The sequence below is a fragment of the Anas platyrhynchos genome, chromosome 6, assembly GCF_047663525.1.
Source record: "Anas platyrhynchos isolate ZD024472 breed Pekin duck chromosome 6, IASCAAS_PekinDuck_T2T, whole genome shotgun sequence".
In the NCBI taxonomy this organism is placed as follows: Eukaryota; Metazoa; Chordata; class Aves; order Anseriformes; family Anatidae; genus Anas; species Anas platyrhynchos.
This window is the reverse complement of record NC_092592.1, coordinates 21,259,174-21,276,400: the sequence shown is the minus strand read 5'-3', so window position 1 is coordinate 21,276,400 and position 17,227 is coordinate 21,259,174. Positions and strand designations below refer to the sequence as shown.

General features: G+C 44.1%; 1 protein-coding gene across 4 annotated transcripts in view; it reads right to left on the bottom strand.

The window, feature by feature from the left end:
- Positions 1-17,173, bottom strand: part of SEC31B (SEC31 homolog B, COPII coat complex component) — a 30,496-nt gene extending 13,323 nt beyond the window's left edge. For 2 of the 4 annotated variants that reach the window (XM_027460773.3, XM_027460774.3), the window contains exons 1-15: positions 17,041-17,173; positions 13,208-13,296; positions 11,473-11,596; positions 11,032-11,227; positions 10,148-10,243; positions 9,351-9,491; positions 8,707-8,849; positions 8,356-8,455; positions 6,194-6,355; positions 5,170-5,322; positions 4,187-4,417; positions 2,965-3,039; positions 2,274-2,357; positions 1,229-1,337; positions 636-814 (exon numbers count right to left, since the gene is read on the bottom strand). In XM_027460773.3, coding sequence (XP_027316574.1) covers positions 636-814; positions 1,229-1,337; positions 2,274-2,357; positions 2,965-3,039; positions 4,187-4,417; positions 5,170-5,322; positions 6,194-6,355; positions 8,356-8,455; positions 8,707-8,849; positions 9,351-9,491; positions 10,148-10,243; positions 11,032-11,227; positions 11,473-11,596; positions 13,208-13,286 — 1,872 coding nt within the window. In that variant the 5' untranslated portion in view covers positions 13,287-13,296; positions 17,041-17,173. Of the gene's footprint in view, positions 1-635; positions 815-1,228; positions 1,338-2,273; positions 2,358-2,964; positions 3,040-4,186; positions 4,418-5,169; positions 5,323-6,193; positions 6,356-8,355; positions 8,456-8,706; positions 8,850-9,350; positions 9,492-10,147; positions 10,244-11,031; positions 11,228-11,472; positions 11,597-13,207; positions 13,297-13,634; positions 14,539-14,997; positions 16,965-17,040 lie in introns of those variants that run through there. The other 2 variants (XM_013104762.5, XM_013104763.5) reach the window with 2 other exon arrangements.
- Between the last annotated feature and the right edge of the window lie 54 nt (positions 17,174-17,227).

The window sequence follows — 17,227 nt, the reverse complement described above, 5'->3', positions numbered from 1 at the left end:
GCCTGTCAGTGACTGAAGACTAAGATATACTGACTGCTCAGACAAGCGCATTTGCAGGGATAGCTCACTCTCAGACACACTTCCCAGTATGATTCTACTACCTCACTGCACATTAAAGTCCACCAATCTCAGCACTCCAGTGTTAGCTGTAATTGGTGCCTAATGCCTCCAAAGAAAGAGAAAAGCCCCAAAAAAGCACTGAAGATGAAAGCAGCCACACTAGGCAAGACTAAAGATTGGCATGCCCTGTTTCAGAGCAGCTAGTATTAATGATTGGGAATACAGTGCTGGGCTTTGGCAACCCTTGTTACCCCTTTTCAAACCTCATTAGGCTATAAATAAGCCAGGACTCTCCTAGCTGAGCTGTAAAGGGGCAGTATGCTCAACAGGTTACAGGCATGGGGAGCTGAGGCAGAAACTGTTAAATGAAAAGAAAGGAACAAAGAACAGAAACTGTAGGTGGGTAACAAGACAACGTCATAAAACTATCAGAGTAAATGTCTAGCCAAGAAGAGGTGAATGGATTCTGCTGACATTCTACTTCCTGCCAAAGCATTTCCATATATTCAGACAAACATCTGCCATAGTATCACACACCTTCCCCTGTTCTGTGGGTAAACAAAACAGTCACTAACCAGGGAGAGTTTTGTCTTCCGCTTGGCAAAGTAGCGCTTCTGTGTCTCCTTTAGGAGGTTCTCCCCACCAGCTATAGCTAAGACGATGGCATCAGCAAAGCGCTCTGCCCGCATGCACAGCTCCACTGCACCCTCAAAGTTCCCCAACAAAAGAGCTTGGCTGATGAGTCCATCTGTATCTACAGAGGTGAGAAAGCAGAGTCAACCCACAGGAGCACCATACAGATGCACTGATCACACATTTTAAAGAGCAGACAGTAAAAGACAAATAAAACATATGGAAGTCCAGCTAAAGGAAGATCTGGAAACACAAATCAGGTTTTGCAGTTAAATAAACAAACAGACCCACTGATTTGACAGTAACTCTTCCATCATCTAGACATTTCTCCTCCACTTTTAACAGGTGTCCTATCTGTGAAGAGTATTTTTTTGCACAATGCTGAGACATGATGCATGACAGTAGGGTGCATCATGTGTTTTAAAGGTATCCATCTGCTGGAGTGGACCAAATTCTTCCTCGCCCCTAGAGAATTTTATGGTTTACCCTCCTCCCATTATCTAAAGACAGCAGAAAAAACCTTCATATAGTATACCTTCTGTGACAGGAATCTCCAATGCGCTCATATTCTGTGGGATGAGGTTGTCAAAAAAGGCTGAAGAGGAGGAAACAGCAGCTACATCATCACTGGTATTTATCAAAAGCTGTGCAAAGAGTGCAAGAGGTTACTTTATTCGTTGAACACACAGATTCTGCCCAAAACAGTTTAATGGTTTACAGGGTGTGGTGGGGCTGCTCTTCATTTGGTTGAGAATGCTCATATAAATCTGACTTCAACTTGGAAACCCTTCATGCCTCCTGTCAATGCACTACCAACGTGCACAGTTTCACCAAGGTAGCAACAAGAAAAGTGTGACTATTGACAAAGCTTAGGAGACTTGACAGTGTAAGACATGCAATGACATTTTGCTGGACAGCATTCATTTACTCAACTGCCAGCAAGCTGTACAATTTTGCATGGAGCAGGGACAAGCCCAACAAGGAATACCTGTAATTAATAAACAGGATCACAGACATGCTTGGTGCTTGATGGGAATGCAGGATACAAATGTTACCACTAGAATACCTCAACAAGTGTTTAAGGCTTGTGAAGATCACTAATTTGAGGACAGCTTCCTTAGAAGAACAAAATTACAGAAGATGCTGAACCAGGCCTCAGAAGGCATGTGAAGTTGGACATCCCGAAATCATATGAAAATACAATTCAAAGGATAGAGGTGAAAAGGAAAGAAATGCAAAAGAAATACCACAGCAGAAGCTTCACAGAGGAAATCCAGAACTGTAGCATGAAGTTAAGCTGGGCTGAAGCTAAGTCTATCACTGAAGATATCAGCACTGGTGAAGCAAGCCTTCTTGCAGGGTTAACAGCCGGGAGTCCGTCTTCATCATTCGCTGATTTGTTTTAAAGCCAGAAGGGACCACTATGATCGCTTAGTCTGACCCTGTGAGGGTCAGACAGGCCTGTGAACTGCCCTCTGCGATTCCTGCATTGAGCCCAACAACTTGTGGTTGGAATTAAACCTTCCTGTTCATTCTGCCCTCCGCTGCTCTCCCAGACTGGCAAGATGTACAGGACATACCTGATCTGTCTGCGCAGTGTTTGCCTCATTGGCCTCAGGAAGGGGCTGTTTATCTGGGATCCCGTTACTCAAACATGAGGCGATCTAAAAAAGTAAGAGACATTCCCTGGGTGAAGCCCCTGTTAAAGTCAAACACATGAGCAGCAAAGCCACCAAGTGACTGACAAGTCCCAGACAACTCCCCTGGCTCTTTCACCTGTTTGAAAACTTCCACCTCTCCCTATTCCTGGCTGGCCACCCAGCAGAGGTCATTTATCCTTTTTAGAGCATTGCCCATGGTGCTGAAAGGTGCATGCTGCTCCCCTGAAGTTCCAACAGCGCTGTGCCAGACTATCTTCATTTGTCATCTTCTTTCTGGCTGAGGAACTCTGAGACACAGAGAGCTGGATGCTAGAAGCAGCTCTCACAACTGTGCCACTGTTATATGCTCTTTTGTGCAGCAATGACTGGTAGTAAGATAACAGGGCTCAAGATCCCTCTGGTCTGATCCAGTAAAGCTGTTGTTATACTCTTACAAGTTCCCACATTCACTTTTTAATGAGGATTTCAGGTGACCCTCAGCAGAAATTTCATACATTTTGGTTCTGTGTGTGCTGCAAGGGCACTCACTCATTTCCAGCAGTGACCCCACAACCTTCCTGCAGCAGCTTTAGTCCTGTAAAGGTTTCTCTGTATTGAAAGACACCCTTACCTTTTTTTGCAGATCCTCTTTATTGTAGCCCAGCAGCTTGAGGAGTTTAGTCCTGGATTCCTGCTCCAGGTTCACCTGAGTCACAAAGGACAAAGAAAAAGACAAGAAAAATATGTAAAATCCGAGACATCTACACACTGCCAACGGCTGGCTACTTCTAGCAGCAGCAAAGTCTACAGCTCATCTTATAGATAAAGAGCTATGACAAGTACACCCAGTGAATACCATGAGTAAATCTACAGAATGTAAGGTAACAAAAAGGGTGAAATTCAAGTTCTGTCATATAGTTACAACTAGGTGCAACCTAGAGTCAGAGCTATGCCTTTGTGCATATTTAGTACATTTGGTCATTAATTCTCTGGATGGTCCAGGATTTGCTAGGCTGATCTTTGTGCAGTGACAATGGACTGATCTGAGTCTGGATGAAACAAGGTGGTTGCCTGAACTCCTAGCTGGCTTCACAAAAAAAAAATAGTTAACTAATTGTTACAGAAGCTCTCTAGGTGGAGATTTCAGACAGTCCCAGAATTGCCCACAAGCTGTACACAGCACACTTCATACACACTACTTGTATGCTTTAATGAGTTATTAATGTCTTGCAAGGAGAACCTGGCTGTTTCATTAAGTCTTCCAGGCTGTTCCTACTATAGAACTGAACAATCTGTACATAGATAAGATACTTGTAAACGGTTGGTAGAAACTGTTCCTGCAGATGCAGAAATGGTCATGCAGGACAGTATTCTGTACAGAATTAAGATGCTTGGTTTGTAGTTTAAGAAAATCAATAGCAGTGGGTCTTGCCTGTCCTGGAATTTTTTTGTAGGACTACAGGCATTCTGAATTACAAGAATTCAGTAGAATGACATTTTGAGGTATCTCATCCAACGCTTCTGAAGACATTGTTGGAATGACCCTTGTGACAAAGACTCTTGTCACCACCTAGACAGCAACTGGCCCCCCATTCAAGAGACCAGATTCTCCATTCAAATGTTATGCTATGGAAAAGATCCCAATAATTCCACAAAGGCAAGCAGGCTGCCTGTGAGTGTCTGTAAAAAAAACTATCAAGATTTCCTTTAGACCAGTAATTAACTAGTCAATTCAGTTTGATTTTATATCTTAAAGAACAGAAATATAAAAGACTAGAGAGGAGCATAACCAGCACATTTCACCCCAGCAATGCAAAAGAAATGACCTCTGTGCTTCACCATTGCCATCCTACCTTCAAGAAGTTCCATAGGTTCTCATCAAACTGCAACTTGGCTGTCTGGATCTTGCCCTTGCAGTAATCAAGGAGGTTTCCTGACTGCAGAGCCATCTGCAGTTCTCTGGATCGGAGCAGGAATTCAGTTTCAGTAGTGACTTGACTGATGAAAACCTGGTGTGGGTAAGTCTGCTGCATTTGCTGTCCAGGAGCTTTGGTAAGACCAAAGGTAACCAGTTTTCCTCCAAACTGAGAAAGAGAGACAGACAAAGTAAACATTTTTTAATAAACAAAAGTAAAAACACCTCTCTTAGCTCTCACTTAGCAAGGCAGATTCAAGCTCCAGCTGTGATCACAAGGAACCCAAAGTTTCACATGTATGGATAGTAGGAACACCGAGGGAGTTCCCATCACAAGCTCTTCCAGCTGAGGAAGCTGCAGTTCCCACTGATAACGAAGACATGTATGTGCTGTCAGTCACAGCCAATTGCAAATGCCAGAAAGGCAGAGAGGAAGAAATACCATTTGGAACTGTTTGTTCTTTTCTGACACAGAGAGGTAGGCTGCAATGGTGAAAGCCATCATGCAAATAGCAGGTACTAGACAGACAGAAAACAAGTAAAGACAGGCTAGAAGAAAAATCCAGAGTTTTGATTTAAGGAGGAAAGAGGGGAAGAAAATTAAATACTTGGATAGAGAGCAGAAAGACAGGAAAATGGAAATGCATGCCACAGCCTACAAGGACAGGATTTATGAGTCTTTCCTAGCTCTGTTAACTCCTCCTTATAACCTCTCATTCTCTGCAACAGGACTCTTTCATGTTGGAAACATACCTGAACACTGAGCAAAAAAGCTTCCCTATATAGCAAACCACACAGTGCCTTAAACAGGCATTAAAACAACTAGCAGCAGGAAGATATTTTCACAGAGAAAGAAAGGGATTGCATTACTAGAAGACACAATCTATTGCATTTTCAGCTAAGGATGCTGTATTCACTTACTGCAAATGAAACGCCCACAGGTCTGCGAATCCACTTTGGTGGCTTTTTTAGTGGTGGAATCAAAGTGGTCTGAGCTACTTGCTCAGGCACCTGCAAAGGAGGAAGGATCTGTCCTGTGCCAAAGGGATCCAGGTTATTGAAGGAGGAAGAGATCTAGAATCATATGGAGAAAGGGATAAGATACAATTCAATTCTTGTCTGTATGGAACAAGCACAAAAAAATACTACTAATAGTTATGCTCCTTGCTGATGAAGAAAGAGACTATTACAGCATCTCTTCCTGAAATATTACCAAGCCCAATGTAAGACAAACGGAATTTCCAAACAGTCTTAGAAATTATTTCTCAACAAAACTTCACCTTGAGAGACTTTCGAGCAAGTTTCCTTATCAAGACAAAAATTCCCTAACAAATACTGCTTGGCTTAGTACTCAGCTCATAAACACAGGAATTACAAAATTACTTGTTTTATGCAAGACAGTGACAAAATATGGTCAAAAGTTGTCGATTTATTTCTTGTATTGCTCATAAAGGAATGCTGACTCCCTATCTGCTGCTTGAATCTTTCAAATTAGTTAGCTTTAAAGACTGTCTCAAGCTTTTATAGGACTTCAGTGAGGCTGGTGAAATAACCTCTCCAGACTTTATTGCCTAGACAAGAGTATGTCAGAAGTAGCCTCTGATCTAGATTTCTGATGTTTAGGGAGTTGGCGAGTATATATACACAATGCTGTTCACAAGCATTCTTTATTTTTAACATTATTGGCATAGATTTGGTGTTAGCCAAGGACAACCCTGTTCAAGCTTGACAGGATCGCATGGTGTAGCTCCAAAAGACCTCTGACTGGCATACCTGAAAAGAAGCAATACCAGGCTGAGCTAGCTAAGGTTGCCAAAGGATCCCATGCAAGACCTACATGTTTTGTCTTTTAAGTCAAAATGTGAAACGCATACTTCTAATGCTCTCAGAAGTCAGGAGAGTAACTGCCAATCCCTCAAGACAAAATACATTCACGGGACTTTACCTTGTCAGCCTGTGTCTTCTGCTGAGCTTCCAGGCTCCCACCCATAACAGAATAAATGTTGATCCATCCATCAAAAGTGGCAGCAGAGAAGATTGAAGGATTCCTAGGACACCACTGAACATCAAAGCACCACTGACTCTGAATAGGTAACTCGTAAACCATCTATCACAAAAAAAGAAGACAGAAGCACACAGTATAAGAATAGCCTTCTGCTTTCCCCAAATTACTTGCCCACAACAAGTGTGTTAGACTTATTTACATACCACCATTGTATACAAGTCTTATATTTTAGCTTGAAGGATGCATTTGCAACAGAGTTGTAACACACTGAGCCCAAACAACAGAAAGCCACAAAAAGCTGCTAAACAATAGGATTCTAATGGTAGAGCAAAACTCAATTGTTACTTTGGGATTTCTTTCTGCTTTCTAAGTACTACTGTACCCGAGTACAATAGCATTGTCGCACCTGCTGTTAACCACAGGAGACACACCAGAAAACAACGCAAGAAAACCAGAAGCCAATAGGCAAGGTGTCATGATCAAGAATGTGTAAACAGAAAGGATAGTCTAGAAGAAAACATTTGACAGGGAAAATAAAAGCCTACAGAAAAGAAGTAGAACAAGAAAAGAGGGCTGTAATAGCTGTAGAGAAACTACGAAGGATATTGTAGACAACAAGTCAAGCACTCAAAAATCTGAAGTTTAGTTCACGACCAGTCACAGACTTTTTGCCTGATCTGGGGCAACACACTAACACAACTTTGACTTTGAGCCTCCAGTTTGTAAAACGAAGAGATTTGCTTTATGCCTCACAGGCACAATGCTTTCCAGCATACCGAATCACTGCTTCATTCTATGTGAAAACATGATCTTTGCTCTCTGTTCCTAGGTATAAAACTTTGCATTCACTTCTAATAAAATATACGTTTTTATTTTTAAGCAGTTTAACAAATAATCCTTCCCCAAAAGAAAATCTCCTCCAAACCAAACCAACCATTCTTCCCAAATTACCAGATCAGCATTGTAAATGCCCTTTTGTTACTATTGAAAACTCTCCTACGTCTTGTATCACTTGAAAATTTTCTAATAATTGGCACTAAGTCAAGAAAACCTCCCAAAAATAGTATGTGCATAGATGCCCAACTTGAATTTGAACTCTACAAATCTACATCAGCATGCATAAAGATAAACTAGCTGCAGTAAATTTGGCTTTTGATTTCTTCCTTTAAAATACAGTGAAAAGGCTTTAGTAAAAATCAAGACATCAGGAACATTTCAGAGTCTGATTCTCTTCTAATCACTACACATTTGTACACAGTGAGCTTCATATCCCCTGAAACCATAACAACAGCATTTCATGTCTTTTACAAAAATAGTTTAATTTATTTTCTTTTTTTTGTCTCCAAGGCAAAGGTGGTCAGCTAAGAAAATTGCCTCAGTAAAATGAATCCAGCCTGGGAGTCACAGCTGGACTTTGCTCAGTATGGTAAGAGTACTTTCCCTGTGCTATCATCAAGATCAACACAGTGAATTTTGTTCAAAGTTCAAAATTCAGTTTTATGCAGAAACTCGTAATTGAGTGAGTAGGTGTGCAGAGAAATTTTTACATAGTCCCATTTAAAATGTTTAAAACCACTGTGATATTTAAGTATTCAGAGATGGTAACTTTGAGATACATGACTAGGTAAGCAACTATATGTGAAAATGCTGTACTACAAATGAAGTTTGCAGGCATATTATATTGTTCCCCTCTCAATAACTCTAACAAATGATCCTCGTTCTCCTTAAAGTTTTCCCCCACTTTTTTTTTAGTACTCTAAGAAAAGGAGGAAGAAGAAGCAAAAACATAGAGAACACTATATGGGTGAACACAAAGGGAGTAATTATAATTGGTTGAAACTAAGTTTATAGTTATATCTTTCTTCCTTGTACAACTTCTGCACACAGATATGTCGGAGGAAATCTCTGCTCATACCTGTTGTTTTTAGTCTTACTTAGTCTCTCACAACATTCTCATTTGCTCCAGAAAGAAAGAATGCAGAAGACATACTACAGAAATGATATTGACACTCCACATGGATACAAAAAAGGGACACACATGTAGCATAGCACACAGCTCTGTATAAAGCAGATAACGTGTACTTATAGCTGCTGTTATGTACCTCCCCTGTACTGGGGTTCCAGCACAAGATCCGGTTGTCTTTGGCACTGCTCAACAGCAATTCAGGGTCAGCCTGGCACCAAGAGACGGACAGAACTCCCCTAAAACAGATAGGAAAGAAAACAGACTTCATATCCAGCCCTCTCTCCTATCCTACCAACAAGAAGTGCTGGTACATGTCGTTTTAAGTTCAGAACACTGGTTTTCATGCCAGCTAAAACCAGAGTCAACCGTGAAACAAAACAGCCTAAAACAAATAAATAATTGTAGTTCTCCAAAGTCCAGTCTCCCAGATGTTGGCCTTTTAAAAATGGAGATCCTTGAAAAGGCAACATGACATGTGGGACCTCACCTAGCATGCCCTTCCAGCTGGCTCAGAGGTGAGGTAGCAAAACGTAAGTCCCATATTTGGATCACTGGCAAGCGGTCATCCTCAGAGGAAAGGACTAACTGGGTTGCGACTTCTGGGTGCCAGGCCATTCCTGAGCAATGCATCTAGAGACAAAAATAGCACAGAATGAAAATTCAGCAATGCAACCTTGCAATGATGCAAATGGCACAGAGCCACATTGTTCTGTAATTAACTTGCTTAGAATACTTGACATAAAGCAAGCATAGCAATGTCTTGCTGTTGAAAGCAAGTATTTCTACCTTCTCTACACAGCCAAAAAACTCTAACCATACAGAAGTTGAAGGAGTCATTCAAAGTTGATCTAGGAAGACAGTTAGGGTTAAAACAGAGGCGGCCTCTCATAAATGAGCTGTGAAGACAGAAATGTAAAACAAGGGTGCAGTGTACTTCAGGAATAGGTAAGGGTATTGTTTTTGCAGTTCATTAAGGAAAAAAAAAATAGATGCTTTGATGCTGTAGCTCCAAGAAAACCAGTCACAACAGCTCCCACACTACGAGCACTTGATCCCAAGAGCTTGTGCCACTGCTTTGCAGTTATGGTGGTGGCATGTTGTAAGCAAGACAGAATGACAGTCTTCACTCACTCTGTTGCTGTGGTCACTGACTTTGATGATAGGCTCATTCTTCCTGAGGTCCCAAACCACGGCCTTGCCACTTGGGTGAGCAGAGGACAGGATATGCTGCACTTGCCGATTCCAGGACACAACACTGATGTCTTCATGAGGCTGCCAAGATAGGAAAGGCCATAGTTCCATTATCCCTGCATTGAGGAAACACCAATCATGGGATTCTGACATCAGCTTGACTAATGTCAGGCATTTGAGAATATATGGGTTCCTCTTTCCATCACTGATCAAGCAACTGCAAATAATAGGAGCACTGTCCAGAATCACTAGGGAGCAGATAAAGTTCTTTCCACAGAGAGTACAGTGGACAACCAAACTCTATGGGGGAATGTCACTCAGAAAAGCACCTTTGCATCTTGGGAACAGGTACTGGATTCTGCATTGACCAAGTGTATCATAAATCATGTGTCCAATAAGGGTTCAATAAGCATTCTTAATCCATCACACATGCCACAGCTGGATCATGAGACAAACTGGTCAGGTATATGATTCAAACCCACAAAGATCTTACCCATCCACACAAAGTGCATTCTATCGCAACTTCCAACCTATCTTCCCTCCCCTTACAATTCTCTTTCCATATCCCAGAATGAAACCCTTCATTCAGTTATGATTCATCTTTTTCCTGACAAAAGTCAAGATCATTCTCTCTTCAGAGTGTTTAGACCAGGATGACTCCACACACTCACACCTTTTACCTTGCCTACTGATATATAAAACTGCATGGGTATTGCCCAGAGGAAAACTCAGTTTACCTGTGATTTAGCCCCTGGAGTCATAGGCACGCTGAAGTTATTCAAGTCCCAGATGAAAATTTCAGAATCATTGGCTCCAGAAGCCAAGAGGTTACTCTGCAGAAAAAAAAACAGAAGCTCAGCTGAAACTCCTACTTACTGGGAAAGAGGACAGATTTCTTAAAAATAAATTTAAGTAAAAAAAAACCCTAAGCTTCCAAAGTCAGATAAGACCTGCATTTCACAGTCAATGCTAAGAAGATACTAACAGGATTATAAACCAATTACGTTTCTGGCCTCCCATGTCATCAGCCGTGCCATGGTAGAAACCTGTTTAAAATTTGTCTAGCAAGCTAGATTTGTTGTCAGCTAGCATTGCTCATCATGGAACTCTACCACAGGTCTGAAAGCCAGCCTCTGGGTATTTGAGCCTTTGACCTGCAACCTGGCATCAAAAACATTTATTTTGAGAAGGTACAGGCTTCCCAAAAGGGTCCGTGGACAAATTCCAATTTGCCTTTGTGTTACCATAGGAAATTGTGTTCTGTTCATTTCTTGCTTATTTTGTAGTCCCTTCAAGTGTGATCAGAACCCACTGAACCGGACACCAAATGAAGAAATAAACAAAGATGTTCTGACTTCAAACAGTTAATGGTCTAATGTATAACAGCAGTACAAGTCATGTTTTATGGTGAAATAAGATGACTTGATCCAGGTCACTGAGGAATTCAGTGGCAAAGTTGTCAACAGAGCCTGAATCAGAGTTCTAAGTCACTCTTGTGTCACAGCTACCATGCCTCTTTCAGGTTAAAAGCTGCTTCTTCAGTTAATAAATCTCTATACACAAGGGGAATAGCTCATGGGGTTAACTTTCATTTGTTTATAAGTATCTTTATGTTACATACCTGGAAAGGGTTAAAGTCAAGAGCTCGAACAGGCCCTGAGTGCTTCTCTGTCTGCCCAATTACAGGCTCGCTCTTCGAAGCCAAGATCCGATGCGCACTGTACATTGTCAGTACCCCATTATCGCCTCCGCCAATGATCACTCCAGAGGACTCCGGGGACCCATTTCCAAAGTTACCCCAGATCAGCTTATGGAACCTGAAGAAGAAGAAAATAAAGCTGACACAGGCCACAATATTTGGCGGAAGACTAGACATTCTGCATTACCAAACACCAAGCATGATTTATGTAAAGCCAAAAATATTCAGTCCTCACAGACAGAGGTAAACTGATTCAAAAGATCACTTTATACCCTGGAAACACTCTCTCTCCCTCTCTTTTCTTGCACAAGGAAAGCCCTTTTCAGTTCCACTAATCGGTATGTTAGTATGAGACACTGATACCTGTTTGAGGCAGGAAGCGTTCCTTTCTGCTTCATGTCCAGGGAGGGATCCCTGAAGTCCACCTCAAATATTTCCAAGGTGGCATTTGTACTGAAGGATGCATCCAGTTGCTGGGCAGATGTTCCTAGCAAAAGTACAAGGGTAATACTTAGAATTGGGTACGGTTTTGAAGAGCACAAGATATAAATAAAGCAAGGAACTGGTAACCAATCTACCCTTGAGAGTCAACACAACATTGATACTGTGCCCATTCAGAGACAGTACATGGATGAATATCTCAGAATCAACTACTATTACAAAGGCTTTGAAAGAAATTAGAACTTCGAGAAATTCTGGGCACCCGGGTGACTGCTGTGCAAACACCTTCCCCTCTTGGGATAGATATAATTCCTACACCTTATCCAAACAGCCCAATCTTCTGATATTAAGGCTTTACCTAAATTACAAATACAGTTGCATCATGAAACCCAGATACAATTATGATCCCAAATACCCCTCTACACTGTTCCTCAACCTTGACCTGAGGTCACGATCATAACTTCTAAACTTAGTCTACGCCAGAAGTTCTTCAACCTTAGCCAACCAAACATTCCTTGATGACCCACAGAGATCTGGCAGCCAAATAGTGATGGCTTCCTTCCTTCTCCCTAGCTTACAGAATAAAAGCTAAAAATAGACCTAACATTGCCTAATGGGACACTGCCATGCAAATAGTCACCCAGCTGCCAGAGGGATGCTTTGCAACTGACTATGGCGGGGGAAGCGCCCAAGAGACTATAAAAAAGCAGTACAAATAATGAAACAATGCAACCTCTGATCAAAATCAGATCGAAGCCAAGTCATTTGGTCCAACCAAAACTGTGGCCTTATTAGAGAAACACAAAATAGCCTATCTACCCCAAAAGTGGTAATGTTTTTAAGGCCACAGCTGAACTTTAGTCACTTTTTTGACAGTCACTCCCCCCAAAAAAAAAACAGAACAATATGGCAGCCCTGCACAACCCAGACAAGAGACAGGCCTAATTGTGCTGGGTGGACAACCCAAGCTGACAGTTCCACATGAACACTAAATTCACCTATGTACTGGGTCTGGCTGGGATGTTAACTTTCCCTGCAGCAGCCAACTGCCTACTGCCATCTCAGTGAACAGGCTGACCTCATGTTTCAGGAAATAATCTGATTATAAAAGCAGCGAATAATGATTAATATAAAAAATGGAAATTCAAGGTTTTGAAAATGTTGAAAATTGAATGTAAATCAAAACAGGCAATATTACAAAGAAGAAAATTTTATTCTTTGGCTGCCAAGCTACATGATGATTAATGAAAACCATCAAAGTGAAAGTAAGCTGAAATGAACGTGATAAGAGTGAACTTTGTGACATCCCAAGTAAATAACCTGATTTTGTTTTATTTTTTTATAGCAAGCAGGTACTGGAGGTCATACAAGCTTAAATAGAAATTAAATTAAAAAAAAAAAAGTGTTTTCGCCCTTTGAAAAAATCACAGCCCTTTAAGTGGTCAAATTAAGCCATGAATGTAATCCTCTGGAGGTCACAAAACAAACAAACAAACAACAAAAAACAGAAAACACTGTAATGTTTTCAGCACGTTGCTTCTAAGCTTTCCAGAGGTTATTAAAGTGGGAATTGTTGAAAGTTAAAGCCAATACAGCTGTACATAACAGCCTCTCTGTGACTCGTACTTCAATTTTATTGAATTGTGAAAAACTTTACCTGTTGCTAGATAAATGGGGTGGTTGTTTGCTGGACTCCATGCCTGGACAGCTGTTCGCTCAATCTCCTTTAGCTTCATTTTCTAGGCTCTAGAAGTAATTTCACATAGCAGTTAGAGTAGCCAGACAAAGCCAAAATGAAAATAATCATACCAGTAACAAAATAGCCCCTTTACTATAGTCCTAAGAGAACAAGTTGTTCTCAGAGACGTTACTTACTACATCCTGAGTTGGTGAATACAGTTTTACAGGGATGAATGTGGGTATTTCAGAAATCAAGGAAAAAAAAAAATAATTAAAAAAAAAAAACACACAACAATCTCAGCTGTCTGATCCTTGATTTTCTTTCCTACATAGCTCTTTTTCCATGTACCCCAGTTATGTGCAAGTTTCAGTTAAAGGAAGGTGATCTAAATTAAACAACATACTCAAGTCTTCAGTCCAGGCTGGTTTAAATCAGCTGTGGAAATTCACTTAAACGTATTTGCAAAGCACTAGTTGCTCCCTCTGAACAAGCCGATGTCAGTGTACGCATATGGAAGCCAAATGGAGCCAAAGGAATCTCAGGACAGGCTAAATTCCAAGCAGCAGAGTGATGTGGCAACAGAAAACAAAGTGCAACGCTATCATCTGCCAGTTCAGTTAACGTACTTTGTTCTCACTCCTCTGAGATGCCAAAGGATAAAATCATTTGCCTTTCTGCTTCACTTTGTAAATGGCAGGTGAAGGTGAGAGGAAGCGATCCATAAGTTAACCATTGGGTTTCAAGCCCAGCTCTGACAATAATTCTTTTCATCGACTCTGGATAGATCAACTAACACCAGTAAAATGGCAACACAACTTCCCCACGTCACCAAAGAGAGACTGGTTGGGCAATAATTTTGCAGGATAACTGAAAGCCAAACATAAACAGTACACAGCCAGGAGGCTGCAACACTCTGAATATAAATACAAACAAATTGTTGTTCAATGTAGAATCACGTTCTATATGAAAAGAAAGCCCCCAGCACCTCTCAGTCCCAGACTATGTCCGTCCCAGGCCTTTTAAGCATGTCAGTGACATAAATAGTGAGTGGAGATATTCACAAGCTAGCAGCATCACTCTCGTGAGCAGTTCCTAAACCTTTTGAGCTTAGCTGCAGTGCAAGTTTTAATTCTAGCTAAGCAAAGCTGCTAACTGTGCCCTCAGATGATATCATGCTGAATAATGTACGACTGGAAGCAGGCAGCACAGCAAAACACTCCGCATCTCACCAGCTTGCTGGGATTAGCCTCTCCTGGCCATTTGATGCTGTTTGTATTAGCCAGGCTGGCAGTTAAACCACAACCTGTGTTCACAAGCTCCCTCTGGCCAGATGCAGGCTACAACTGTCAGTGATTGAGAGTTTGGCCTTACTTAGACCAAAACACGGCTGTTTTTTCCTAGCCAAGTTCACAGAGGTAGCTTGCTGCAGCCAGCACGCTGCCTGGCCAAACCATATTAAAAAACAGTTTTGAAAAAGTCTTCCATCATCCTGTGGCTTGTATGAAGCTGCAGTCTCCAATTGCCAGCGGCCCACACACGGGGAAATCCAGTCAGCATCGCTTCTTGGATTTGGACCTCCTGCCTAGTAACTCCACACCCTATTTAGGGTTTCTTCTCTACTACCGATCAGAAGATAAGGGCACACTCTCTCTCCCCCATGTACTGTCAGGACATGCTGTTTAATTAGAATTTGATATTTTCTAGCATTAGCCTGCAGCAGTATCTCCCAAAGCTCAAAGTACCTGCTGTTCTCACATTAAACTTACCCCAACTTAGCTGAGGCCCAGATGAAGCTGAACAGAACTCTTGCACAACAAAACAAGTGCAACTATTTCCTCTTGCAGCCCAGGAACAAAGGTGGAAAGCCACATCCTCCTCATCACGATAACAGACCACTAAAGCTTATTTTCCTATCTTCCAGCACACACTTTACCTAGTACTCCTTTGGGCTCCATCACACCCCTTCTGCCAAGTTCCAGCTCCCATTTGTCTGTGTTCCACACTAGCACAGAAACATTGTCCCGGTCTGCAGCCTTTATCAGCAGTAGGGAATGAAAATATCCCCAGAAGAAGTCACAGGCCTACTGCACAAAGCGCTGCCTGACGACGCTCACGTGGGGGAGCAGGACAGCTGGTACGGTCCCTACCTTCCCCTTCCTGCTTCTTCCTCCTCCACTTTCAATCCATCAGCTGTAGGAACTGGCTGTACATTTGGGCCTCACTGCCACTTGACTTTTGGGAGGAGAGCTCCGCTATTAGCCCATCAGCATTATTAGAGAATGTCCAAGAGACTTCCTCCCTTTGGTACGGGAGCGATGAAGCCTGCAGCCACCACAAGCAGGCGGAAGGTACAAGCTCCCAGCTCGCACCCTCCCTGCTGCTAACAGCCCAGACCCATCGCAGCTGAGGCTCTGCATCAGTGCAGCAGCACCTCTTTAAATCCCTAGGCTGAGTTTGGAAGGAAAAAACGCCTGAGTATTAAGAATAGCGAAGAGCCCTACTCTTCTATATGGTGAATATGTCGATATGGCAACCTCTCGTGGCTGCCCGAGAGAAATGCACAGTGTGGGATTCTCCCATCAGATGTTTGGGGACAGATCGCCACCTGCTGTCACCTCTCCAAAGCAGCACCTAAGCCTTCCGAGAAAGCTCGTGCTTTTCTCAGGAGCTCTAATTAATTAATCATGACAACTCCTCCTCCTCCTCCTCCCCCAAACATCCGATCGCGGATCTAACGTCTCAGCGACTCGCAGCCGCGGTGGGAGCCCCGGGCGGGGAGCAGCGATCCCCCAAAGCCTCCCCCAGCCGCGTTTTCCTGCACGGTGCCCTTACAAGGCAGCAGTGCTCGGCAGCACCCGGCCGTGCCAGCGCTCCCCGCGCCGGGCAGCTCGCAGCAAGCAGCGACAAGTGCGGGCACCGGCTCTGCAACCACCACGGGGCAGGCTGGCAGAGGCAGGGCTCCTCTCCTGCACTGCCCTCAAGCACTTGTGGCTCGGAGTACATTGTAAAAGACCTGCTGTGATTATCAACTCTGGTGTCACTCTAGTAAGGCCTTCTCTCCCTTCCACCACCCAAATGTTGTCGGTACAGCCCTAACTTTTCCAGTCCTCCCCCAGCCGGGCAGCCAACCCCAGCAGGGTTCCTGCTGCCCAGCCAAGGACCTGATCTGATCTCCTCGGCTAAGGGTGAAGCGTGGGCAGCAGAACAGGAGGCACTTGTCCAAGGTCACCCAGGAGGCGAGCAGCCACCCTTAGGGCTGAGACACCAGGGTTAAGGTGCGGTCTGCCCCATGCTCCCCACACCCCAGCATCGATCAAAACCTTTGCGCTGCCCCTTCCTTTCGCAACGCCCTGGCAGCCTCCTGCCCCAACTCCCCGGCTCCCCAGCACCTCGGCCGGCCCCCTGGGCACCCGCTATGAGCCCGGTGGCAGGCGGCACAGCGCTAATCCCAGCTGGTGACACGAGGCGGGGCTGCGCGGGGCAGAGCTCAGCACATTCCTCCCTGACAGCCGCCGGGGCACGGCACCGAGCTCCTCGCACCCCAACCCCTCGAGCACGACGTGTGTGGGACAGACGGCTCCGCACCGAGCCCAGACACCGGGGCGGGGACACGGGGACAGGGACACGGGACCGGGACGGAGCCGAGACCGGGGCAGGGCAGGGCAAGGCAGCGGGACCGGGGGCGCTGGGGCCGGGGGCAGCCGCTCGGTCTCGGTCTCGGTCTCGGTCTCGGTCTCGGTCCCGGTCCCGGTCCCGGCCCAAGCGGGGCGGAGCGGGGGGGGTCAGGGAGGGGCGGCCGCGGCCCTTACCGGCTCCGGGCCCTCCCCGGCTCCCGGCCGTCCCCGCCGAGCTGAGCCCTCGCTCCGGTGGCCGCCGGGAGCCCGACAGGCACCGCCCCCCCCCGCCCCACCGCCTGCACGAGCGCGCCCCGCCCGCCCCGCCGCGCCTGCGCGGCCCCGGACCGCCCCCTTTACATTTTTTTTTTCCTTTAAATAA